Here is a 25,945-nt window from a genome sequence, read left to right as displayed (position 1 = left end):
ATGAAAAGGAACAAACTAGTAAAGCAAGGACTACCTTGGAGTCTGACTTAATGACCAAAATCCTGGAAAATTAGACTGTTTCACAGGTATAGGTCACTCAAAGCAAAATATTTCATGTCTGAGATTAATATTGTGGCCCTTAATTTCTTGCTGCTGGGTTTGTGCCTCAGGGGCTGCTGTACAGAAAAAAAAAACAGACACAAAGGAAAACTCAGAGCAAGCTACAAAATGTTTTTGTACAGAGAGAGCACTAGAGAATACTTAGTTTGTGGGAGGGTGTGAAATGAAGGAAACAAGAAATACAACAACAACAGATTCTAATTATCTTAAATTGGACACTCAAAATCAATGAATAATTCTGGTTTGTCTTCTCCAGCTTTTGCAGTTTACAAAACAAAGTAGCACCTTGGCACAAACACACACAATCAAGAGCAGCACAAAGAGAATACTTGTAACTAATTAATAAATTATACAGACACTGCAGTACAGAGTGTTAATTTTTAAAAGAAGCTATCAGGATGTTAGTTCTTTTTTAAAAGCACTAAATAAGAAAGTGTGGGAGCACACAATAATAGAAAAAACTAGTATTGCCTCCATGCTCTGAAAAAATAGAGCATTGAGGAAAAATAGAGAGAGCTCTTATAATAAAGGGCTTTGTCAGAACATAGAGTTGGGCTGACTTTGGGCTGCATTAGGAAAAAGTAGCGTGACTTCACAACCTTGAGAATGTCCTTTCTAGTATAATTTTGGTAGCTGATCATGTGAAGAGTACATGGACATGTTTGTACATAAACAACACATTAAGACATTTAAGACATGGGAAAAATTTTATCATTCTACTATTATTATTTTGAAAGTGTACTCAGGAGATTCTGTCAAGATCTATGTTCATATGAAGAGTCAACAAAGTATTACTAGACTGACATTCAACTTACTCATACAGTTGTTTCAATTTAAAATAACAAGAAACTTTAGGAAAATGAAAAAAAAACCATTGCTTCATGATTTAGAACTCTTTTGTATTTCTATTATACTATATGGAAAAAATGGAAGAGAAATTTGAAGCATTACTGTACTTTTGTAATTGCTCATTTAAGAATAGGCAGTTTCTAGCTAATTTTAAGCACTTAAAGAAACAAATAATTTTTTTTTTTCTTTAATATATTAAATTAAAGATTTTGTTTTAACTCCTCACAAAACACACATGTCAACAAATCCATCCATTCTTTCTTTGGGACAGATTCTTACACCTTTCTGAATAACACCAAGATCTATCTATTTAAGTTCTCATCGAACAAGTTTCTTTCTTGTATGATGGTAAAAGAAGATTATTGCTGAATCTGGCTGCCTGTTCTTTAAATTTTATTGATGCAGGGGCAAGCCTTACCATCAATGCTTAAGGAAATCCCATTATTTAAAGGTTTGGCTGTCAGTAAACATTAGTTTTTCAGTGGTAGCAGTGCCGGTTGTCGCTCTCCCCAGTCAGCCTGCACTGAGGTGCAGATCGAGGTGCTGCTCTTGTTGGTAACACACAAACACAAAGTCTTTGTAGTGATATCACCTCAGCAGCAGCAGGAAAAGAGAAGTGGCCCAAATCTGGGGTTTTCAGCACACTCTGTGGTATGTGGTGGCCGTACATATTCCATATATAGAAGGAAAGCGTGCACAATGCTTGTCCTGCGAGTCCATTTATCTTCATTCTTGACTCTTCACCAAAAGCTCATCTGAAATCCTGTTGTTTCCCCCGTAAAAGGCAATTTCCTTATAGAAATCTTCTAACTGAGCAAAGTTTAGAGCAGTTTTGGGATTGTTTCCCATCTCTGTAAATATGACCATAGGGGTCTCTTGAAAGAGAATTGCTAAGAATTTCCAACTGGACTATGTAATCACAGCTCCTGGTATCAAGAGGAGGGGGAGTGACATGAAATCACTGACTTGTGACATACATTCCTCAGCAACAGCAGCTGCTGCCTAATGACAGCTAATAAAGGGAATCTTCCCTTGACAGAGCTGCATGCCTACAGTGGGACTGGAATGTGCCCAAGATAAACCCACTGATAACCTAGGGAGCAGGGATCACCCAAAGAGTATAAAAGACAAGCTTCAGAAGAGAGACAACAGGACAAAGAAGAGAGAGACTTGAAGGGACATCTCAGAAGAAACAGCTTGAACTTCCCTACTCCCAGCCAAGTCAGCGCCATGGACACTAAAGGCTCATTTCTCTATGGCTTCCTCTTGCTGCTGCTCATCCAGCTCCAGGCCAGCAGAGCCAACCCAATCTACAGCCTCAGCCCTGCCAAAGAACTGGCCAGCATGGAGGTGAGGACTCTCATTTTGCAAAGTTAAACTTTTGGGGTGCTTAGCAGGGTGTGAGGTGGTGCTTTGTCTCCCTTTTGCATGAGTGGACCACAAAATCCATACCAGCCATCGCATGCCAGGGGACAAAGCCTCAGCTCTCCAAAGGGGTTCAGAGAAGCTCTGCAGGGCAATATTCTCCCATGCTGGACTCACCTGAGCTCCTGGGCAGTAGTGGGAACCAAAATTGTGATGTTGTAGGATGTCTGCTTTGGTGTTTCTGTTTTTCTTTTAAAGATACATCTTCCTGGGAACAAAGTTCCAAGGAAGGAAAAAATGATCAGCATAAGAACAAATAGAAAACTTTGACACGGGGTCCTGTCTATATTATTAGACATATATGTCTACTAATATAGATATATATGTCTAACAATTATATGTCTATATTATATCCCTGCTCCGTAGAGCAACCACATGCCTCTAGCTTTATGAATTTGAGAGATCTGGCTGTGTATGGATGAGAGATGAAGTACCCAAAGACAAACTTTTTGAAATATTACTAGAGGAATAACATAATCATTTAATGTGGCTCATCCAGAAAAGCTTCCAGAGTTATACAATTACCAGCTAAGAATTTTAACAAATAATAGAGAAAATCCATTCTTACAGTACATAGCAAGCTTGAGACTGATGGGATCTGAAAGCTCAAACCTTTCCTTGGGCTGCCACCAGTGACCAGCTTCTCAAAGCTGTTCTCAGGCCCTAAGAACAAACTCCCTGAGCTGATAAGGACAATTGAAGCTAAAGCTGCCTCTAGGCTGTTTCCAGCATCGGGGAAGAGTGGCTTCCAAATTCACTCACTGTCAGGAAAGCCACAAGGCTCATTCCTCTCTATTCATATTCTAGAGACGGGCAATAGGATTCCTCTAATTGGTTAAGCTGCCGTTGAGGAGGTTATCTGACCCCAGACATACAAAGTTTTACAAATTACAAAGAATGGAAGCAATCACATATTAGGCATTAATCTACCATACAAGTATTTTCAGTTACTTTAAGGAGTAGCAATCCTGTAATCCCTGAGGCAGAGATTAGTGAAAACACCAAGATCTTCTTCAAGTGAGGTCCATTGAAATAACCAGGGGTGACAAGGCAGCAACTTCTGAGAATGTGGGAGTGGGCTGTGTGGCTAGAGGTTCTCCCAGCCTGTGTACCACCAGTGGGCTGAGTGCTAACTTCCTGTGCAACCCACATCTTGCAATTTCTTCTCTGCCAAGATGTCTTCTAACCTTGCCAGTAAGATACACATTGTGGCAAGCAGTTTCATCCAGCTCACAAGGTGAAGCTGTATCTTCCCATAGATGGAATGGATGTGAACAGGGAGATAATGCAGAGAACAGAACCCAGTGACCACCAGTAAAGCTGGGATCCAACCTGTCAGTAACTCTAGAGTGGGCTACGGGACCACTGATGAATGTAGAACAGAATGACTGGAAGTGTTAGCAAATGACCACAAAACAATGAGTTTCATGAATTGAATCCTTCTCTTACAGGCTCTGCTGGAGAGACTGGAGGATAAGTTTGCAATGATGGAAGCCCTGGAGTCCAATCCTGACCTGCAACAACCCAAAATCCAGGAGGAGATCCCGTCGGAACTCGTTGATGACAATGACAACCAGAACGCTGAAGCCAGGCTTGCACCCAACACCCCTCTGTCCTACAGGGACCCCTTCCTCAAGAGACTGAGGGGGCTGCAAATGCCCAGGATGATGAGAGATTCTGGCTGTTTTGGGAGGAGGATCGATCGGATCGGCTCCCTCAGTGGGATGGGATGCAATGGTGAGTCCTGTTAAACCATTTCACTGAACAGCACAGACCCTGCCCCTGCCACGGGACAGGGAAGGAGCAGCTTCTCATTTAAGTCTTTTAAAAGATACAGTTTGAGAATGGAATTAATTTGAGCCTAGTATTTAAGCTAGTATTGGTTTTTCAAAAGCACTGCTGACAATGGTGACATGTACCAAGACAAAACCAGATTCTAGTGACATTTATTTCATGTTTGGTTTGCAGGTTCCCGGAGAAATTAGGATGAACCTCCCTATCCCCTGCTCTGAAGAATGCTTTACAGAACCCCTTCCTCCCAAGATGAAAGCCAGATGCTTTCTAAGCTTCTCAACAGAAAGTTCTTCCTATTTTTATTTATTTATTTATTTATTTATTTGATGTTTTTTAAAGAACATTTCTTATGCTAGCACTGACAGACCATCTTTTAATAAAACTAACACATTAGACATCTGTGCTGGACCTCTCTCCTGTCTGTTGCATTAAATTTTCTTGTATTTGCCTTAAGTCAAAATCCTAAGTTTTTCTGATATTCTGGTATCCACAAGCTTGCATCTTACTTACATGAGACAGAGAAAACATGAACTTGGTAAAAATGAAAATTAATTTTTGACTCGAGGCTTTTCCTCTGCAGTAAGAAATGCTAACAGGTTAGCAGGGAAAAAAAACAAACTTGTGTAACATTGAAAGACCATCATGAATCCTCCTGTAGACAGGGTTTCAGTAATAAGAGAGTCCTTATCTCTATAGAGTGGTTTAGATTATTCACTCATGAGAACTGCCACAAATGCCTCATGTAAGCAAAAGTTACATGAAAAGAAATAAATAAAATCATAACACCCCACAAGTTTCAAGATAACCAGAGGGAGGAAAGGGAATTCACTGTATAAGCTTTCTCACAGTGACCAATAAAGGCTACGAGCATCAACAGAAAGATACATCATTAACCGTGTCTTGTCTCACTGTGCACGTGGCTGAGATGCTGATTCCCAGAATTTCTTGGAGGATCCTCAAAGGGTTTGAGTATTATCATAATATTCCTGTGAGAGGGTAGGTGGGATCACTCAACTGCAGCTTGTATGGAACATTTTTGACTTTCTGGGAATGGCCCCTCCCAAAGCTGTTCTAACATGGCTAATGGGAACACTGGAAGTCTGATTAAGGTTTAGTCAACCTTAGTTGCTATTTGACCTTAAACACATTCTAGCATCCTACCAAAGAAGGTAATATTGCCAAAATCACATTCAGTCAGCATCCCAAGGGACAAAGAGCTTGGATCCTCATGTGAGCCCCAGCAATGGCATCAAGCCCAGCTCAACACAACTGTCCTGTGACTGCACATACTGCTAGGAACTGTGTTATTTTGAGCACCTCATGAGTGTCATTCCCAGAATCTCAATGCATTCCCAGTCTCATTCCCATGCACCTGAGTACCCTCAGAAGTTTGTTCAGGGCTTAAGAAGGCAGCACCAGGACAGACTCAGCTGGAACAGCCCAATTCTGACTTTGTTTATGCAAATGCACAATGGGACAGAAATACTACCTGGTGAGGATAAGGTACTGGAAGGCAGGTGTTCCAGAGCTGCTGACAGCAGCTCTCAGGGACCACAGCTCCAGGGAAAGGGTAAATTCAAGTGCACACTCCTCCTGCAAAGGGCCAGTCACAGCTAAGGCTGCTGCAACACTTTAATAGGGCTCATGTCACATATCACATTTCTGACAAGCCACACTCAGTCACTCCCTGCACTGCTGACACGGCCTCCAAGAGGGATCTGTGTGCTCCTCTCCACACTGGGCCTTGTGATTCTCTCCCAGGGAAGGAGGGCAGAAGTCCAATCTGAGGGAATAATTTTGCTACAACCCAACGGGAAACCACAGACTGGTTTCAAATCCTCTCCTTCCAGCAGCACCAGCTACAGATAAAATACTTTGTGGAATAGTGTCCACACAGGTTTCCCTGACAGAAGAATAAATTCCCAGGTGAAGATTCCCAGCAGCATCCATGGGACATCTCTGCAGTGAAAGCTACAGTGATTTGCATTTACTCTATTTCACAGATAAAGGGGATGTGAAGTCACCCTTTGGGGAGACCTTGTGGGCACAATGGGGCTTTGTCTTCCAAACAGGCTTTCCAGACACACCCACTGCAGCAGGATGGGAACATGCAGGTGGATCCCTCCACACCAGCAATGGGCAACAGCCTGATTTCCTCTGTGCTACTGAAAGTAAAAACAATTCATGTACTCTAACAATGGCTCTTGCTGGAGCTGAATTTTACCCAGTCAAGCACAACTTGCACAGACACTGTAAATTGTCCCTCCCTGTCAGCCCCTCAAGGCACAAAACACTGATTAGTTCAGTGGAATGTGCTAAATATGGCAAGAAGAGGCAATGCTGCCTGACCTAAAGTCAGGTGGGTCCAGTATTAGCAGCAAGCCAGTTCCTGGTGGAACAAGTCTGTATTGGCTGGCAGACAGTATGTTAATCGACCCTTCAGTCTGGGAGAACCTAATTGAGGGTAAGCAATCGAGGAAAAAAGCATCTCTGACTGGATTTTTACTGCTACTCCCATACACACACAGAGCTGTAAAGCACCCTCAGGGAAATCTTGCAGCCAGGTCAGAATAGTGCTGCACTCAGGAGCAAGCACTGGGAAAAGCTGAATGGGAGAAACTCGACACTGATCAGCTCTACAGCCAAAGAATATCACCCCCAAGGATGAAAAAAGGCTGCCACTGCTGCTGTGAGAGCTGGATCAGAGAGAGCAGGGAACAATCTTGGGAACAGCCATCATGTAAATGAAGAAATATCCCAGTGGGACCAGGCTAACACCCTCCACACAGCTATAATGACATTTGCCACCTCCTGCCCTGCCAGATTTCTTTCTAACTTCCTAACAGCATTTGGCAGTACCCATGATTGGCTGTGTTTAATTCAGCAGCTTGCTTTCCTTTGGACTCTGAAACACAGTGATTCCACTAGTGTGCTCCATGCACTCTGTAAGGCATGAGCCTTGTTTGGAATAGGGGGATGTCTGGAATGGGGTATATTTGCAAATCAGATTTGATGGCTTCTTAGCCCCTCAGACACTGCACTATCCCTATGCAGCTTCCCACTAAATGAAATGCCTCCACTGAAATCCAAGCTGGCAGGCAAGAATGCCAAGAGGAGCTGTCAGCACTGCTTGGTTTCTCTAGGAAATTGTATGTGAAGTACAGGGCACACACCCTGCAGTGCTGCAGGCAGGTGTGGAGCTGTGCCAGCTCACAGCCCAGTCTGGCTGCAGCCAGCTTGCTTGATTTACTTCCCCTGAATCTTGGCCCCAAAGGCCTTTACTGATTGACATCTGCTTGCTAAGTGTGTCCCACACTTTTATGTGGGAAGGAAGATTTGTAAGACTTTCCCTCTCTATTACCATCTCCTGACTGCTCTCTCAGAAAACCAGAACAATCCTGTACATAAAAAGCAGAGTAGGGAGGAGGTGAAGTTTATGAAAACAGAAGATGGTGGGAAGGCAGCTAGAGTCAAGCCTGCTGTGCTAGGAATTGGAAGGACAGAAAAGAAAGATAAAACTGGTGTGTTAATTCAGCCATCCCAGAGAGATATTCTCTAGTATAGGCATCAAAGAGCTGCTGGGGGAGTCAATAAAGGTCTCAAGGTTGTCATGTCTTATCTGTTTGTCATGAGTTTTCAACACAGTACTGTTTTCTACTGAAAGTGTATATATGGGCTCCAGTCTCTGCTCCAAAATGCTTAAAGGACCAGTAAGATGTGTGCTAAACCAGATATATATATGGCTTAACACACACCTTACTGATCCTTTAAGCATACAAGCCCATGCAGCAATTGAAACAGCCTGGAGAAAGGGACATCCTACTCACTTTTAAACTGTGATCTCAAAGTCCAAACCTCACCTGACTGACTCCCCTCCCTTCCCAGACAGCAGTGCTCACTGATGTCTCATCTCAGCTCCCAGCAAGCCTTTGCAGACACTGCATTTGAACAGTGGGTGAAGAGGAGACTGAATGTATCCCACTGCCACTGAAAAGCCCTTCAGCACCCTGGACAAGAAGAGCAACTTCACTCTCTCCTCACACCCCTTCAACAGCCAAAGCTCTGGGCAGCCATCCTCTGTTCCCTCCAGTGCAGGGTGCATAACCCACAACTGGGAATGCACACACATTGAAGAGGCAGCTTGTATCCTGCTAGCAAAGTAAATATCAAAAAAAAAATAATAATTTCACTAAATACCACTTATTTCTTTTCTGCTAGAGCCCCAGTGTATTGTTACAGAGCAGTGACACATGGTTGGATTCAAGGAGTCTATAAAGCTAAGAGTTTATAGGATTCAAGGAGTCTACAAACCTCTCCTATTCCCTCCTAACTTCCTGCATTTACAACCAAAGGCAGCACAGAGCTGAAGCAGTTCCCCCAGTCCTTTCTCCTGATGACTCCTTCCCACCCCTGCTAGGGGATCCTTCCTATTCCTTGCTTAGTTAGGACTTCTGTGCAACTTCTTTAGCTCCTCAAATCAATTTTCTGCCATTCCTTCCCAAGAGATGGTTTTACTTATCTCAGGCTTTTCCTGGCATTACACACCCAACAAGGGAGAGCCAGAGGGAAGGAGCCAGACAAGCTGCTGGCTAACTCTGTGCTAGAGTGCCTCAGAGAGCTACTATGTGCATCCTGTACAACACAGCCCTCTGATGCATAGAAACATGGAAGGACAGTGAGCTTTTTGGGTCAGGTATTTCTACAGTGCTCAAAGACTGTACTTATATTTTTTTTGACCTGTAAGCATGTGATAAAAGGTCAAAAATTGTCACGAATTCTTTTCTGTAAGGCAGATAGCAGGACAAAGTAGAAAAGATAGCCACAAACTAAATAAACATTAAAGATGAAATTAAGATCTTTCACACCCTGGAGAAGACAACTGTAAAACAAGAGGTGCCACACTGGAGTCTAAACTCATTCACTAAGTGACTGGGAGGAAGGTGAGTGCTCAGGTAAGAAAAGTAGCACAAGGTGCACAATTTAGCTCCTTATTAAATATAGCAATTCCCTCCTTTGAAACAGCTATTGTGAGAATGTGGAACTGCAGTGGTCACAACCTAATGGATCACAGCCAATCCTCTCTGCCTAGCCTAAGAGCATATTCTGTACCAACTGTTAGATCCAAACAGCTCATAAATAGCAACTACTCAACTACCTCAAATCATGCTCTTGGATGCTGCCATGTTCTACCAGTTTTATTATCATAAAGGGCAAAAATAAAACAATACTAGAAACATCAAAAGGCTTTGAAAGTGCTGCAGGAGACACACAAACATTTTACTCTCAGACATGTTACAGCTACATGAATACTTCCCAAGTGCCATAGTTCAAATAAAAATATACTCATACAAATTTAAAAAAAATACAATTTATATACACACACCATGGAATTAGCTTACATCATTTCATAACAAAAAACAGTGCAAAAAGGAAAAAAAAAAAAATGGAAAGTAAGTTGCTACTACTGGAATTGTTCACAGTAATTAATAATTCAAAACTGCATAATTAACACTGCACAGGAAACCACGAGGCAAGGGAGAAGGCCCCAGACTAACCCCCTAACCTTGCCACCAGAACCAATCCAATTCTGGGTTATTTTTCCCTTAGTGTTGCTCTGTTAAAATGTTACAGGCACCGGTGTTAGAGTTAAGTTTCTGCTAAATCACCTAGCAACCAGAGCCACGGTAGAAGCAGTAAGTGTAAGAAAGGAATTAAGTAACCAAAGTGTGAGAACAAGACTGATTCAACACAAGCCCCTTGGCATCAGTCCTCATCACAAGGGAAATGCTGCATCTTCCCATGTCAGCTGTACTTGTAATTCCTTTAATGCAGGCTACAGAACAGTAACTGCATGCTGAGATTTCCCTTTAAAGCAGCTGACAGGGTCACCCACCATCCTCATTGAAAACTTCTTTACTGAAAGAATGAAAGGGTGTGTTTTCTAGCTGAAACATTTGAATAAGATGCCCAGGCAGAGCAGACAGTGCTGCCAACAGGTTGAAGGCAAAGTGCTTCTCATAGGGAAGCATCCTGTGCCCAGAGAAACCTGGACAAGATTCTCCAGCCTGACTTGTCTGGATTGCCCAACCCTACCCTCAGCAGCAATGACAAAGACATCCTGCAGCAAAATACCCTGCTGTTTGTGTACAGAAATAAATCAGGACCAGCTCAAGGCAAACAACCTAAGGAGCCTTATTCATGTGCAGGAGGAGAAGGAACCTTCCCCTCCACACACACTCATTCAACATGAGCAAGAGGAAAAACATTTGGGGGAGACACAGGACATTCTTGACAGGTGTTCTAACAGTACAGGATTGCCAATTCCTCATGAGTGATCTGAAATCCCACAAAAACAGGATTTCTGTGATTCATAACTACCCAGGAGCACAGATCCTTTGAATGAAAGGTAGCCTAACATAAGTATATTCAAGCCTAGAGTCCAGCTTCAGGGAGTGCAAATGGGCACTGGAAGTTTCCTGGGATAGCTCAGTGAAGACCAGGGCTCAGGGAACACAGGCATTTTGGACAACACCTGCAGAGACTATCCAGACAGAACAAACATCCTTACTCTACTTACAGGAAAAGAACTAGCAAATCAAGAGCATTAGCTGATGCCAACTTCAATGATCTAAGAAAATACAGAAAATCAACAAAGTCTGCCTTTCTTCTGCCCCAGTTCCCACCTAGCCAGCTCCTTATGGCAGACAACAGGTTAACTGGAGGGCTCAGAGGCTGTGTAGCTTTTCTGGAGTACATTCCCCATGTATCTTGGCTAAGAGAATGCTCTGTGCTTTATCAAGCCAATCAGCTCTGCAGTCCCTGAGGCACAGCTCTGGCTTCCCACTGAGGGTTATCTGCACAGAGAACTCAGGAGGGCAGGTGCCTGCTGGAACAATACAGGTGCTGGCCAGGATGGTACCTGCTAAAGCACTGAACTGGCTGCAACTGGCTCCTAAGTGCTGATTTTACCCTCACAGATTGCTGCAGTTACAAACATTATCCCAAGTGTTTTTAGAGCACAGACAGCCCCACATATAACCTGCAGGAGATCCTGCCTTAGTCAGCAGCACTAAGTATCCCTCCTCATAGCAGTCTGAAACTACAGCAGCTCCTCTCATGACACAGAGATAATTCCACCAAGCCCAGAGACCATCAGCTCTATTTGCCTCCAGAAAGCAACATTTCTCCATGCTCTGAGGATGTGGAATTCCTTGGTCTCTGACTCCACCTGGAAAGGTGCCCCAGGCTCTCATTGTTTGAGCAGTGCAAGGACAAAGTGCCTACAATTGCAAAGAAATGTAGGAATGTCAAAGTGGAGTGCCACCAAGTATCTTTGAAGAGTCTCTTACAGGGAAATAAACAGCAACAGCTAACAGGAAAGAGCTCTCCCTTCCTTGAGATGCTGTGCAAATGTATTAAATATTTATAAACCCAAACAGTATCTGAAATGTAACCATTTTGAACTCCAAATCTGCTGAGCTGCTCTCAAAAGTCACCTGCTGTCAAAAACATTACAGCAGAAACATTTCCTCCTGAAAGAAGGAGAGAAATTAAGACAAATGAAGCCAGAGTGAAAAACATGGCCAAAGGGGAACACTTGCAAAGGTATATTCCCAAAATGCTGGATTTTTTAATACTGGCTTTGCAAGAAACCATCCTCCAGAGCAGCTATTTGATATCTGCAAACTTCAGTATCTCCTCTCAGCAACCCCCTTCTCACACAAATAAGGCAACAGTTGCAGGAACAAGGGAGGAAGAGGAAAAGGGAATCATACAGGAGGAAGGGAAAGATGTTGCAATTCTTTGCCCAGGACACAGTGGAGAGAAATGGTTCTTTTTTCCAGTTCTTTGGAAAACCCCTAAACAAAATGGCAGAACACGTAGTGTCAGGACAACATCTGATGGAAGGAGATAACTGGGGACAGGGGAAGAAAACACCTGGATCAAGAGTTGTCAAACCAAGTGCCTGAGGCTAATCAACAGCTCTGGGCTCAGGCAGCTCCTCTAATTCTCTGGCTAGCAAGATGTTTTCCAGTTCCCCAGGCTTGATATGCATGTGAGAAGCCAAAGGGCAGGACCTGGGCCTTTGTGTGGCCCCAGCAGAACACGAGCATGTGTGCAGGCTTGGAGGAGGGAGGAAGCCACACTGACAGAGGGCAGGGCCATCAGATGGTCTGATAGTGCTGCCTCAGTCTTGCCTGCAGGAATTCATGGGTCAGGTTGTGCCGAGTGATTATCCCAACAACCTTGAAGAGGAAGAAAAGAGAAAGAAAAGACACAAGTAATTTTCAGAGGTGTGCCACTATGAGACATCCATAATAAAGTGGTTGTTCTTTTCAACACCCCATAAACAGGCAACCTGGAAGCAGCTCTTGATCAATGCTGAGTTAGAGTGGATTCAAGTTGAAATTCATAGAAACAATGTGCATCCCTCTGCCAACACTTACTCTCCAGGCAAGAATGCTGATTTAACTACACCAAACAAACAGCTTAACCATTGCTGTGATGTCTGGCACCAGCAGGACTCCCTGCCTAGGAAGGGAAATCCTTTCCAAGTCAGATGGCATAAGGATGTAAAATCCTTAAAATGTGGGAAGTAAAAACTTCAACTGGAAATAACAAAGCTGTCTTTTAGGGCTTCATTCAAGACATTTCTGGTATTCCACATGGCATGACTTCAGATAGCTCCCATTAGACACATTCAAGAAAGCTCTAAAGGCCAAAACAGAGAAATTGTCAAGACTAGCTAAGAGGTTACTGCACACTGGCAGGTGACAAAAGTGACCCTCTCCCAGCCTGCTGTGGATGCAGTCAAACCACACATTTCAGCTGGTGAAACATCTCACTGATTTTACACACAGAAACAGTTTAGAACTAGGCTGCTGCCTAGTACTTCAAGAGCATCTTGTACTAAAATGGAACAAGCCAATATCTCTTGTTTGCAACTCACAGGCCCTGCAGTCTAACTATGGGGAACCTTGAGGCAGCAGAAGCAGTGCTGCCTCACACAGACCAGGTCAGGTTTAAGGGAAACAGTTTCTCACTGTGGTTATAGGAGGTTGCTGACATCTACTGACTGTTCCTAAGCACTGTAGACAGCAAAGAGACAAGGCCATTGAGTCAAGCACAGATCATTTAAACACTGCCTTACTTTGCTGCTCCTGTGACTAGGAACAGAATACAACTCCCTTCCTACAGCAAAACATCTTGCCCCAGCATATAGGAAATTTTGCTCTTGGCCTTGAATAAAGCTGTGAAAGGAAAGGAAAATTAGTGGCCTCTGATGAGCTCAAGGCTCTCAACAGATACAAAAATGAAGAGCTTCTACAGGCTGCACACCTGAGATGGGAGAGATGCATGTCCTGCTCTCTGCAGGTAAGGGGGAAGCAGGCTAGGACACAAAAGATGGCAACAAAGTCACAGTAATCAAGCCTTTAGGACCCTAAAAAAATCACATTCTGATCTCTTTTCTGTTTGATGTTAAAAGAGATCTTAATTGTCCCAAAGATGGGAAATGTTGTACAAATACTGTGGCTTTTTTGCTCAGCTAAGACAAGACAAGGACTCACCTCTCCAACTGCATTCACAACGGGTAAATGCCTGAGTCCCATTGTCCTGAACAGGTTGAAGACTTGTGACACATGAGTATTTGGGGAGACAGTAAAGGGTGATGGGTTCATGTATGGGGTGACATCCTAAGAATGAAAAACAATCATGTTATTTACAAGAAGCATTTTCACTGCCTCTGGGAATCACTAACAAGCAATTCCTACAAGTCCTCCATTGCACTGGTGCCCAGACAGAGTATTATACTGTGGTCATCTTCTATTTCTGTGCAAATATGGCATTAGTTTGGTTTGGTTTGTTGAGAAGTTAAATTGGACAGGAAACACCTTATTCTAGAAGTAAAGCACCAATGGACATGGTTACCTCATAGCAGGGGATTTCTACATGCAGAGAAGGCTGAGTGCTTGAGGAGCATGAGATGTTTGCCACTGCACCAAAGAATGTATTAAACATGCTTTCAATGTTTTATAAAGGCTTTGGACAATATGTATGTAAATATGTATCAGGAGACACTGCCACACTGCAATGCATATCTTACCACTATCATACGAGGGTTGAGCAATGTCAGGTCCAGATCATGGATATCTGGGTAGCGGGGATAATCCTCTGACATCTCTGCATGGGACAGACGGGGCTGACTCGCACTCTGCAATTAAAAGAAATCCCACTGAACCCAAGTGTCACCATTCCAGACAACACAGGGGCTGCAAGAAGCACAGCTAACCATGCCCCTTAACTGCCCCCCAGATCTCCTTCTGCTCCCACACCCACACATCCACCTTCTGCAGAGGTGCTGTTACCCAAACCTATGCAGGCCTTTAGCTGATAGAGAATGGACCTGCTCCCTAACCTCAGACAATCTGTAATCGACACTGGAGGCCAGCAGGAAATCAGACCTGTGGGAGCTGGGCTTCAGATACTCTCACTGGTCTCAGTGACACAGCTGACATTGTTCTACTAAGACCTCAATACACAGTACATACTGCTGGGTGCTCTATTTGCATTTAATATCTGCTCTCTATTCTCCAGTTCTGCATATCTTTAAGTCTTATATCATATATTCTCCTTATCTTTATGCAACAAACACATCTGTTGGATTACTTTTTAAACAGTGGCTGTCTTTTTCCTGGGGATATTTTCAATTCCTTTACTCTAAGAGTTGCAAGGGAGAATTCACATTATCTGTCTGCAACTTTTAAAACACGCAAGCATCCCGTTAAAGTGTAAAAACAGATATATTTTTTTTGGCAGCCCATGAATATTGCTCCCAGGCTCCTCAGCTGAGAAGGCAGGGATGTCTCTGCTGCAGCTCCTGAACAGAGGACTCACCGACTGGCTCTCGGAGTAGCAAACCCCACGGTCAAGAAGGGTGACCAGCTGTGAGCGCAGGATCAAGCCATGGAAGGTCAGGGGTCTGAAGCGCTCCTCCATGGTCCACTCCTCACTGGGAGACTGGTCAGGGTACAGGTTGGGGTAAGGAGTGTATCTGTAAAGATTTAACACCACATGTTAAAGCTTTACGTACCCCACCTCCCAAAAGAGCAGCTAGTTCAGTTCTCAGTTCTTTGCAACCTCCTCCTGGTCATTAGCTGGGATAATTGAGCTTTCTAGAGCTCTCACATTTTTGCAGACAAGAAGACATTGATTTCTACAGAGATCTTCCCAGGTACTCCATCCTCTCCAGGAAGTTTGAAAGAAATGTGAGAAGTTGGACATAATCAACCCACTTGCCTGGGGCTTGGTCACAGGTGTGAGCCACAGCATTGGCTCCTCAGACCTGACAAATCACTTCTAAAACATGGATACAGCACTGTTTCTGCTGACATATGCAATAACAGAGTCTGTATGAAACATTCATTACAACACATCTCAACACATGGAAAAATCCTGTTTCCATACATTTGTGCCTACCAAGAGCTCACCTTCTCTCCAGCATCTGCTGCAGCAGATCCTCCTTTTCGGGAGGCTCCTCTGTTGCTATGTGCTCGTCACACATGTTACGCAGCTCACTTGAAGGGTAGGACTTCATGGACTGGCTACGCTTGCGCTGCTCTCCAGCTCGGGTGAGAATGCTGGATTTCTGGATGCAACAAACCATTTCCAGATACTCACTAAGCAAGTCAAGTTATCCAAGAGTGACTATGAACTACTAAATGATAGATTTGTGCTACATAACATTTCATTAGCCACTGCTGCTTCAGGACTTGCAAGAATACCAATAGGACTGTGCAACTGAGTAACAAATCCAAAGGTTTCCATGTCTATGCTAAACAGATTACTTTGTCCTCCTAACTTTTGCCTCCAGGAATGCAACCTGCTCCTTTGTCTCTACAACTACTCAGAGAATGGAATGGAATGAAATGGAGTGCTTAAAAATTTTGTATTACAGTAGGTGCTTATCTCTGACCTGAATTCTGCCCAAAAGCCTAAATAACTAAAGCAAGGCCATTCTGTATGCAAAACAAAGCTCTCTACTCTTTGACCTATCAAACAAGCAACTGTTTACCTTGAATTTGATGTTGTTACTTATCAGTTGATTTCCCTTCATGAACTCCCTCTCATTGCCCCGATTCTCTGTCACCACAGGGAAGGCATGATGGACAGTCGTGCGCAGGATGCTGACAAGGGACTGGATCCGGGTGTGCGGGTACACGTACGTCAGGTTGGGCTCCATGATGTCACTGGCTCGTAGTCTGAAGAAACAGAAATCCAAGATTGATGCATGCATCACATCAGTGACAGAAGCCTAGTGATGAACAAACAAGGAAACAAACCAGTCTCTAAACAAGATCCTGCTGCAGTTAAGTTCTGCTAGCTCCTTTTGCCTGTGTGCTCACCTTCACTGTGCTACCAGTGTTTTAATTTCTTTTTTAATAACAAAACATTGTAACAATGATGCACTAGAGGAAATGTAGAATGTTCTAACTTATAATAAAGTTTCTAAACACTACTGGGAAGAGACAACAGGTGGGAAGAAGATGACATTCTACAAGAAGCAAAGTCCAATGGAATGTTTTCACAAAGTTCTTGCTGAACCTCCCAAATCCACCCAGCAGATTTTCATCCATCCACCCCCTCAGAAACTGCTTCAGTATCTCTTTCCAACTGAAGGTCTGGTGCACAAGTCCTTTCACAGCCCTCACAGCTGCTCCTCAGAGCAACTAGGTTTGTTGGAGAAGCATCATCATCCTCCTGCATTTCTGAGCAAGAATCCCCACCACAAACTCTAACCCACAGCCTGGCCAAGAAAGCAGCCTTACTTATCCATTTCCACCCCAGTTTCCCACTCCAGAAGAGGCACTCCTCGCAAGTTCACATGGATGTCATAGATGCCTTTGTTGAAAAAGTCTCCTGTCCACTTGGCTACCTGCATAGCAAACACAAGATCTATTGAGTAGTTGTTCCAAGTATGAGACACCTTGGCTTATGAAAGCCCTGAAAGTAACAAAGATTCTGGGCCAGCACATGTTCAAGCAGGCTGCAGAAAGGCAGAGCTAAGGCCCTGCACTCACCATGAGGGTGATCATTATGGGGAGCCCATAGGTGATCTCGTTGGTGGACTCGATGAGGATGACGGTCAGGCTGATGGTCATGCGGACCACTCCTCCCAGGAACGCTGCTGCCCCGATCAGTGCAAAGGTTCCTGAGTAGATGTGATCGAGGCCGATGTAACTAGAGCAAAGCACAGAGCCCTCAGGTCAGGAAAGGCTGCCAGAGGGCTCATGGTGCACCTGCAGCACATCCCTCACACACACACTTGATGCACCTTTTGAGGAGGTTGGCGACCAGGCGTCCGAAGGCAGCCCCACAAAGCAGTGATGGTACAAACAGACCACTGGGCACAGAGATCCCATATGTCCAGCAGGAGAGTAAGAAATAGAGAAGGAAGAACAGGGATAGGGTGACTGGGCTGAAAGTACCTGCAACACAAGAAGAATTATGACTAAAGAGGCACAGGTCTGTCTAAGATAGAGTCATGCACCATCCACCCCTCAGCTCACAGCAGGCTCATCTCACAACAGCTACTGAGTCTCCCAATCCAAACACACATGCAGACAATGAGTAAGTGAAAAGAGAGGAAAAGCAGGCCTTTCTTCCCATTAAGGAGACATTCACCAGTTGTACTAGCAGTCCTTCCAAGCCATAAAGGCCTGAAGATGCTCCTAGCCCTGTGGTGCTGTTCCAGCTAAGAAGAAGCTCTGAAGCTTAAGTGTGGGATGAGGCAGTCTCCTAACTACTCACCTTCCTGGTGGAAGAGCTGCAGGATAGCTGACTCCTGAGGGTTGAAGAAAAGCGTGGCCATGTCATTATACGTTTCATTTGGGCAAAAAAAAGTTTTGATGCTTGAATTCACATCCTCTGATACATCCTAATGCAGGACACAAAAGACACAAAAGGTTAGAATTTACTGTCTCCTACATTAGCCTTTGGGCAGAATGGGAATAACACTTCTGTTACTGTCAGCCATGCCTTGGAAAATTCAGATTAAACATCAATAGTAGATATGGGGCCTACAACATCAATGGGCTCCCTGACTCACTGCAGTTCTTATCAGTAAAAAAGCTCATTACCTGGCTATGCTGCTCTGCAGGGTGAACAATGTGACAGGGAATATAATCACATAGGAATCCCTCACCTGCAGGCTCAGGGTGTCATTGCCACTGTGCCTGCTGGAAGACATCTGCCGGCACTCCCCCAGAACCATGGAGGCCACAAAGACCACGACGGTGGTGGTCAACGACACAAGCAAGCTCTCCAGGACTCTGAAAGACAACAGAAACCATACACTGAAGCCACAGTCAGCACTGTAACCTAGTCCCAGCTCTGCAAATGACTTTGATAAGGCTGCAAAAAGCAGCAGTCACCATAGCTTAGCATCAGAACAAAGGACGCTGCAAATCAAGTTGAATTATGACTTGGCTCCCAGGGACTGCCTTAGGTGCCCTTTTTAACTGCTTGCCCCAAAAAGAAGTTATTTCTGCCCAGAGAATACACAGCTGTCACACATGAAAAGCCCCAGGGTTCAATAATAAGGCTGTTCACATGGAAAGAATGTTCTGTACATCCTTACAGGGTAAAAGGGTAGATAGCACTGGGAAGGGTGATGCAGAGTCTCAATCTCTTTTCTAACTGCTGAAATGCACTTCTTTTTAAATCTGAGCTTTGTGTTTAGGAGCTGTCTAGAGCTAACAAACAGCTACTTTCAGAATAACACAGAAGTTCCCTCTCTAAATAACACAGATATTGTGGATTTTCTTAACCAACATTATTTTAAAAAGTGAGATCCTTCCACATCAGTTTGGACAAGGACACAAAAAAATCCTGCATGGAGACAAAGCTCTGGTTTGTTCAGCCTTTATGATAAAGAGCTCCCTACACTGCCCTTATAAGAAGGATTGCAATTCTCTCTATACCATCAAAGTTATCAAAAAATTACAGGGACTGTAACATTTGGTTTCTGGTGCTCACTTATAGTTCTATAAAGGCTTCATTTTGCGGTTTTTAAAATAACCAGTCTAGGATTTCCTCCAATCCTATTCACAGGGTCTTCTAGACTGATGCTTTTGATTTGGGAGCAGAGATCCCTGAACAAACAAGAGAGCACATACCTGACCAGCTTTGGCTTGGGATGCACATTGCGCATGCGGTACTTGGCAAGTCTCTTGTTCAGGCAGTTAAAGGTGGCTCCAAGAAGGCCTCCTACAATCCCCATCAGAATGAAGAAGCCCAAGTCCACAGCTGTCCAGAGGTGGCATTTCTTATCAGACTCAGAGCACTGTACAGAAAAGTATAAAAAAAAAAGCATTACAGTAGTTGCTGCAATTTCCTACCAACACTTCTATTTCCGTATCTAGAGATTTTGAGTAGCTAAGATTAAAGGGAACAATTCTGTCTGAGGGTATCAATGTATCACAGCTAAGTATCAAGTGCCTTCCACTGAAATACAAGCATGTGTCAAAAGAAACCTCCAAACTAACAGACAGAAGCACAGGACTAACAAGAGACTGGAGAGGGGAGAAATAACAATAAATCTTACCTTAAACTCCCCAAAGTTCAGCAGCCCAGGGAGCTGGAAAGACCCCCAGCTTCCAAACTGAATCCCAGAGCGGAAAAAATTTAGGGTGAAGGTGGCAGCCATGGAACAGAAAAGCTGTGGAAGTAGGGGAAAAAAAAAAACAAGGGTGAAGCAAAGGTTCCCAAAATTAAGATTGCCACAGTCAGTTCTTCCTTGAAACTCATGCCTGGGGAAAGGAACTATGGACTATGGAAAGGATCAAACTGCAGAGAGCCCAGGCAGAAAAGCCCTCTCTCCCAGGTACACTAAATCTGCTGCCTAGAGCTTTTCCACAGCTCCAGATAATACCAGGCTCATCTCTGCCCTTGATCTGTAGTAGCTCTGGAACACTGACAGAGCAGGCAACCTCCCTCCTGCCAAGAGAGCTCAGGAAGAGACAGGATAATCTGAATGCCTTCATGGAAAAACCCTACCAAGGGGAGCCCTCTTCTCAACGAAGGATCACAGAGTCAGAATCATCACTCACCACTTTCCATGTAAGTCCCTGGTTCCAGAAGGAGGAACCTTCTTCCAAACTAAAAAGAGTGCCTCCAATTGGGGCTCCAAAAGCAGCTGCAACCCCTGCAGCTGCTCCAGCAGATACAAAATCCCTTTTATCCCTGAAATGAAGAGAAAAACAACCTCAGTTTAGCAAATTAGCATTCTGGAGATCTTAGGTTCTGCAAAGTAAGAGATTATCCCCATTTATGGATATATCCCAAGGATTCAGCAATGAGAGTTGGGAGCAAAGCTGGCCATGGCAGACACTGCCATTTGTTTATTAAGCTGCAGCACTGTGCTCTTTCTGTAGAGCACAAATACAGAGCAGAATCCTGGTACTACACAACTGCTCAGTGTGTGAGGAACCACCCCAAACCATGGACTCCAGCATCACTTGAAAGACTTACAGAGACAAAAGGGCAAGAATTTGTTCACATTGAGGAGACCTAGCTTTCTCTTAAGTACATCCTAATCATAAGGGGTGAGTAACTGAGCTTTCAACCATCCACATTAAAGGTTTGAAATGGGTAGAGATCTGCTGAGCAGCTCAAGAGAGCATCCATGAACATGAAGACCGGAGTAGCTTGGAAAGTGACATCCTGGTGTTGTCTTGCTGCAGAATGAAACTGCAGGACACCAGAAAGAAATTGATAAAACAACTGACTGGTTCACCCCAGCCCTCCACCCTCCTCCAAGGGAAGTCTGCTCACTCATCCTTCTTCTCCCCTCCTCCACATCCTGGGTACAGTACCTGTCACTGCGGAAATAGGGAAAGTTAAACTGGATCTTCCTCAAAGAGATGCTCTGGAACTATAAACAAAGTAAAGATTTAGAAACACAGGAGAGGGAAACTTATTGTTACAAAACAGTGCCTTGACCACAGTGACTCAGGCCAGCAACTAACCTGTGGCAAGCCAGCACCCACGACAGCACCACTGTGAATCATTGGACCCTCCTTCCCGACAAAAAGACCTGGAAAAGAAGGGCTCATGAGGGAACACACTTTCCCACCATCACCCTCCCTTGCTGACAAAGCCAGAACAGATCAGCTCACCACTCCCATGCCATGGCACAGCTCTCTGTGCTGAGCCTGCAGCTCCTCACGGGAGGTGCTCACCTCCTACTCCCTCAACAACCCCAAATGTTTGTGAAGACTTGCACAGATTCCACAGATTCTGCACTCCAAGTGGGTGAAATCATTGAAAAACAACTGTTACAAGGACTCTGAACTCTCTGGGTTATTCTGCCCTGCTGCCTCCAGGCTGCTCCTGACAATGTGTCCTGGAACATTCTCAGGTTTGTCTCTTGGATTCTGTCACAAAGAGTCACATCTGACTAACCCACTTAAAAAAAATCACCTGTTTCCCTGATAGTCCTGATCCTTCTGTTTATTCTCTACTCTTTAAATGCACTCAGGGCTCATGACTCTGCTTCAAATCACCAAAATTATTTTATTGAAAAGGCAGGGCCTTCTGTGCCCTGTGTAATCAGAGAAAGCATTATTTCCCCTTCACTGACTCCTTCCCCCAGCAAGATGAACACAGCAGAGCTCTCCTTACCTCCTGCCACACTGAAGAGCACTCCTGTAGCTTTGCACACCACTGTCCGCAGACGCACAACCCCTGGAACCTTCACTCCATTGAGGTAGCACTTAATTTCAGGAATTCCTGAGCCAGCTGCTACAGGCTGTGGAAAGAAACACTGATGCTATGGTGCACTGATTTCATACCTGACCAACAACATCTCATCAGGGAGCAAGGGACCAAGAGACCCTGCTTAGCTAAATCAAATAGCACTGTGAAGCTGGTTTGATGTTTTGGGACAGAAAGTGTTTCTACCAAGGATATTTCATATCAAGGATCTGTGTGAGAAGAAAGGAAGGTTGTGTAAGGAGCAGCAATGGATGGAAGTCTTACTTGTATCAGGACCAGAAGACTGGCAAGAAAAACAAAGGTCAAGTTGAATCCCAGCAGCTCCAGCAAGGACAATGCAAGGCAGCCTTTCTCAGTGCATTCCTCCACCGCTGCAGGGATGGTCAAGGAAAACAGCATTCCCCACACCAACACACAATCACTTGGTAATATCTGGGCCTCCCAGGCATCAAGAGCCAAATCTGTGCTTCCTAATCCAGCCAGAGCAGCTAACAAAACCTGTCAGAAAGCCAGGCTTCCTTTTCAAAGCTCAACACTGAATTAGGAGGAAGGGAAACCACTCATTCTTTCTGCTTATGTACCTGATACTGGAAACATTTCTTGCTTTCCAGGGCTGAATTACATAAGCAAGACAAAAACTTGCTTAATCATGAACAACATGCCCAGTGGCAGAATTGTGAGAGTCAGCTGCTCTGAGCAAAACATGGGAACAGAAAGAAAAAGGTCACTGGACTCTAGGTAAAAGATACAGCTTTGTACCACCTGAAACTTGAGCTGGGTAAAGAGCCGCACAAAGAAATCCACAAAGAGGCCCACCTGGGAAAAAGAAGACAGAACTGCCATCAGGAATTTCTACATACAAATAATGAACACCAGCCTCTAGATAGTCCTACCAGAAATATGAACACAGGGGAGAACAGAAAATGAAGAAGACAAAAGAAGCATAATTCAGAGTAAAGCAGCTTTGGAAACTCAGATTTCTTCCTTCTCTCTCACTGGGACAGATCTATCCTAGAATTATTCCCGAAGAGATGCAATTCTGCACCTGATTAGCACCCATTAAAGTACTATTCTGTATTTTTACAGTATTTTTAACAACCTCAACATACTTAAGGGTACAGAATAAGACTGGTATTTAATTGAGGCATACAGTCAGCTGAGCTCATTTTCACATTCAGCCATAAACTGCCACCCTTTTTTATTAAGTTGTTTGCTTTGGACAAGTTTTCCTGCATGCCAAATTAAAGAATTTGTCAGACTACTTTATAATGAAAACCCATCAAGTTCTGAAAGAAAAAAAGGCTTCTTGAAAAACAGTCTATAACAACATGCTATAATTCCCAAAAGACAACTCCACTTACTAAGCTCTCATCACCATGAAAGAGAATGCTTCCTCTTCTTTATTCCTTAGCCATTACTTCTGCTTAGTCTCCTGAATTTTCCTAATTCCCCAAACAGCATGATCCTTACCAGTCCTGTACAGACTCCAATAGCAAAAACCAGCACCCACTTCACTGCTTCATATCTCTGGGCTTTCTGTTTGGAAAGAGGATTGGAAAAAAAAGTAAAATAACAGCAACACAGAAACAGGGATTTTATGGAAGGTGGGTTTAGGCTCCACAGCTCATCAGCCAGAAGATTGTGACAACAGCAAACTGAAAATAGGCAACTGACAGACTCAACATCTTGCACACTTTAAACCTGAGGGTCACAAGAGATGCTGGGAGCTATAATCTTCACAATATTTTTTTTTTTGTTATAGAGAAACCAGAACACATAGAATTTCTGCCATAAAGAAGAAAAAAAAAAAACCATAAAACATCCTGCAGTGGAACATATTTAGAATCACAGAATGATCTGGCTTGGAAGGGACTCATCTCATTCCACCCCCCTGGCCACAGACAGGAATGCCTTCTCCTTCCAGGCTGGTCAAAGCCACATCCAAAAAGGCTTTGAACATTCCCAATCCACAGTTTCTCTGGATGATTTCCACAATTTTAGCTCATGAAAGAACAAGGTCCTACCTTGTTGTCCATGCTTTCCAAAATTTCCAAGTATGGGTCATTGATACAGCGATCATAATCCAAGCTCTGAAATGCCAAAAGGTCAATTTAGGAGAATCAGCTGCAACATGTTGTGAAAAAAAATTACATCTAGAAGACCTTGTTAAAGACTACAGAAGTCATTACTACCCCCACAGCAGATTTTGTAGGAGAAAATACTCCTGGAAACAACTTAAGTATTTTGATCAGTCAGACCCTGAAAATCACAAAGGGAAAGAACAGAACAATTTCACTGCTCAAGCTGAGAGAGACAGTGAAACAAACAGAAGCAAAACTGATTTTATATAGAGAAGTCACATTGTACAGTTTTAGACTGTTTTAAGTGTCTCCACTTTGACAGTGCAGGAGATAATACTAGATCTTTATATTCACCCTCTCACTACAACAGGAACACTAGCTAGAACTCCAGATGAACAGCATCAATTATTCAGTTTATCACAGCAGGGAGTTAACAGCAATAGTTTCACAGTCACACTCACAAAACTCCACTTGCTCTACCCGTATCTTCACCTTTTCAAGCCAAGCAGTAACTGGGCTGGTGACACCCATACTGACAGCAACTGCTTTAAATACTTCAGGGCCACCATACAGTGATGCAAAAAGCAAACATCTCCTGTAAGCAGCAGAATGTGATATATGGGAATATCTGCTGTGAACCAGCATGACAACAAAGACAGCAGAAAGGAAACTGTGACCAAGTAGCTATAGATGCTTTCCACAGTCACCAGAAAGCAAGGCCTTCAGAGCCTGTAAATCTCAAATTGAAGAAGTGGGAAAATGCACAAGACTCTGAAAACGAATTTTTCTCAATAGCAGTCTGACTTGAGAGCAGACATTCAACCTATCCACAGGGCTTTATCCCAGAAACATACAAAGATAAGGAACAGTTCTTTGCATGCAAAGCAACTCTTGGTATTTCTGCTAATGCCAATGCAAACTAATGATCCATATTGAGTATCTGCCCTGTTACAAACTCCAGCAGATCAAAACTTGCCTGCAGGTCTTATCACATTAATATCAGAAGTTGCTATTAGTTATTTCCCCACCTCATAGTCTTTGCGTGGAAGGATCTCATCCTCCTCTTCATGAGTTTCTCCAAGGATCGTCTGCAAAACAAATGCAGGAGGAAAATCATGACAGAATGAATGGATCTACAGCTGTTCAGGAACACTGGCAGCAAAGCCAAAATTACAGAAGTGCTATATCATTGTTGCTTATAAATTGAGTGTTTGGATTACGAGACCCCCACTTACATCGCAGTAATGCCAAAGAGTTTTGCCTTAGAGCCCGTACACACTTCACTTCTATATAGGAGATCCTGACAGCAAAGTCCTAACCCACATCCCGTTTCCTTCACAGCAACAGGTTACAGGGGAGCATAGGACAACAATTTTGAAAACGGCACTCTGCAGGGCTGGAGTCAGAGAGAGCCCCTGCCAGCATCACTCCCCCTTACAGCTGCGAGGGGCAGCGGCTTCATGGGCCGGGATACGAGGCCCAGACAAAGAACGCGGGCCGGGACAGGGACAGCACCGCCGGCGAAGCACCAGGCCCGGCCGCGAAACGGGCGGGAACGAGCATCGGATTGAGACTGGGATGAGCAGCACCCCGAGGTGCGGACACCGGGCCGTGAGGCGCTGGGCCCAACACCACAGCCCCGCTCCCCGCCCGCCCTCAGGCGCTCCCCAGAGCCGAGCGGAGCCGGGCGGACACGCGGGGTGAGGGGGCTCCGCCAGCACGCACGGGTGCGGAGGGATGGAGGATCAGGGGCAGCTGGGGGAGCGCGGGGCGATGGCCGTACCAGCTCCTCGGGGGTGCGGCTCTCCCGCTCGCCGCAGCAGCAGCAGCACAGCCGGGCCCCGCACCCGCACCGCGCCATCTTCCGCGGCCGCCCCGCCCCGGCCCGCCCCGCCCGCTCC

The 25,945-nt window shown here is 44.4% G+C and overlaps 2 protein-coding genes across 3 annotated transcripts; one reads left to right on the top strand and one right to left on the bottom strand.

Annotated features, from left to right (window-relative positions):
• The first annotated feature begins 204 nt into the window (after positions 1–204).
• Positions 205–4,442, top strand: LOC130261724 (natriuretic peptides A-like). The gene is made up of 2 exons (XM_056508237.1): positions 205–2,319; positions 3,846–4,442. The coding sequence occupies exons 1-2, from the start codon at positions 2,200–2,202 to the stop codon at positions 4,143–4,145; spliced, it is 420 nt and encodes a 139-aa protein (XP_056364212.1). The 5' UTR covers positions 205–2,199; the 3' UTR covers positions 4,146–4,442.
• Positions 4,443–9,368: 4,926 nt separating this feature from the next.
• CLCN6 (chloride voltage-gated channel 6) lies at positions 9,369–25,925 on the bottom strand. 2 transcript variants are annotated; one of them, XM_056508226.1, is made up of 23 exons: positions 25,828–25,925; positions 25,073–25,132; positions 23,988–24,053; positions 23,434–23,499; positions 22,713–22,779; positions 22,228–22,334; positions 21,871–21,997; positions 21,216–21,283; positions 21,063–21,121; positions 20,298–20,430; positions 19,793–19,906; positions 19,365–19,531; positions 18,392–18,518; positions 17,998–18,124; positions 17,522–17,675; positions 17,268–17,427; positions 17,016–17,122; positions 16,262–16,448; positions 15,678–15,835; positions 15,085–15,241; positions 14,294–14,401; positions 13,758–13,883; positions 9,369–12,434 (listed from the first exon to the last, which is right to left on the bottom strand). In XM_056508226.1, exons 1-23 carry the CDS (start codon positions 25,903–25,905, stop codon positions 12,354–12,356), a joined length of 2,604 nt encoding a protein of 867 aa, XP_056364201.1. In that variant the 5' UTR covers positions 25,906–25,925; the 3' UTR covers positions 9,369–12,353. The 2 variants fall into 2 exon arrangements, with proteins under 2 accessions (XP_056364201.1, XP_056364202.1); XM_056508227.1 differs by lacking the exon at positions 22,228–22,334 and having other exon boundaries at positions 22,726–22,779; positions 25,828–25,915.
• Between the last annotated feature and the right edge of the window lie 20 nt (positions 25,926–25,945).

The sequence above is a fragment of the Oenanthe melanoleuca genome, chromosome 21, assembly GCF_029582105.1.
Source record: "Oenanthe melanoleuca isolate GR-GAL-2019-014 chromosome 21, OMel1.0, whole genome shotgun sequence".
Lineage (NCBI taxonomy): Eukaryota > Metazoa > Chordata > Aves > Passeriformes > Muscicapidae > Oenanthe > Oenanthe melanoleuca.
Note: the sequence above shows the minus strand (reverse complement) of the source record. Positions and strands in the feature narration are given on the sequence as shown.

Bases quoted from the DNA above. Each gene is read 5' to 3' on its own strand.
- LOC130261724 (XM_056508237.1), top strand. From the start codon at position 2,200: ATGGACACTAAAGGCTCATTTCTCTATGGCTTCCTCTTGCTGCTGCTC. The intron at 2,320-3,845 runs GTGAGGACTCTC...CTTCTCTTACAG, and splicing joins AAGAACTGGCCAGCATGGAG to GCTCTGCTGGAGAGACTGGA.
- CLCN6 (XM_056508226.1), bottom strand. From the start codon at position 25,905: ATGGCGCGGTGCGGGTGCGGGGCCCGGCTGTGCTGCTGCTGCTGCGGC. The intron at 17,676-17,997 runs GTGAGTAGTTAG...CTTGTGTTGCAG, and splicing joins GCAGCTCTTCCACCAGGAAG to GTACTTTCAGCCCAGTCACC. The intron at 16,449-17,015 runs GTAAGGCTGCTT...CTGTTTCTTCAG, and splicing joins ACTGGGGTGGAAATGGATAA to ACTACGAGCCAGTGACATCA.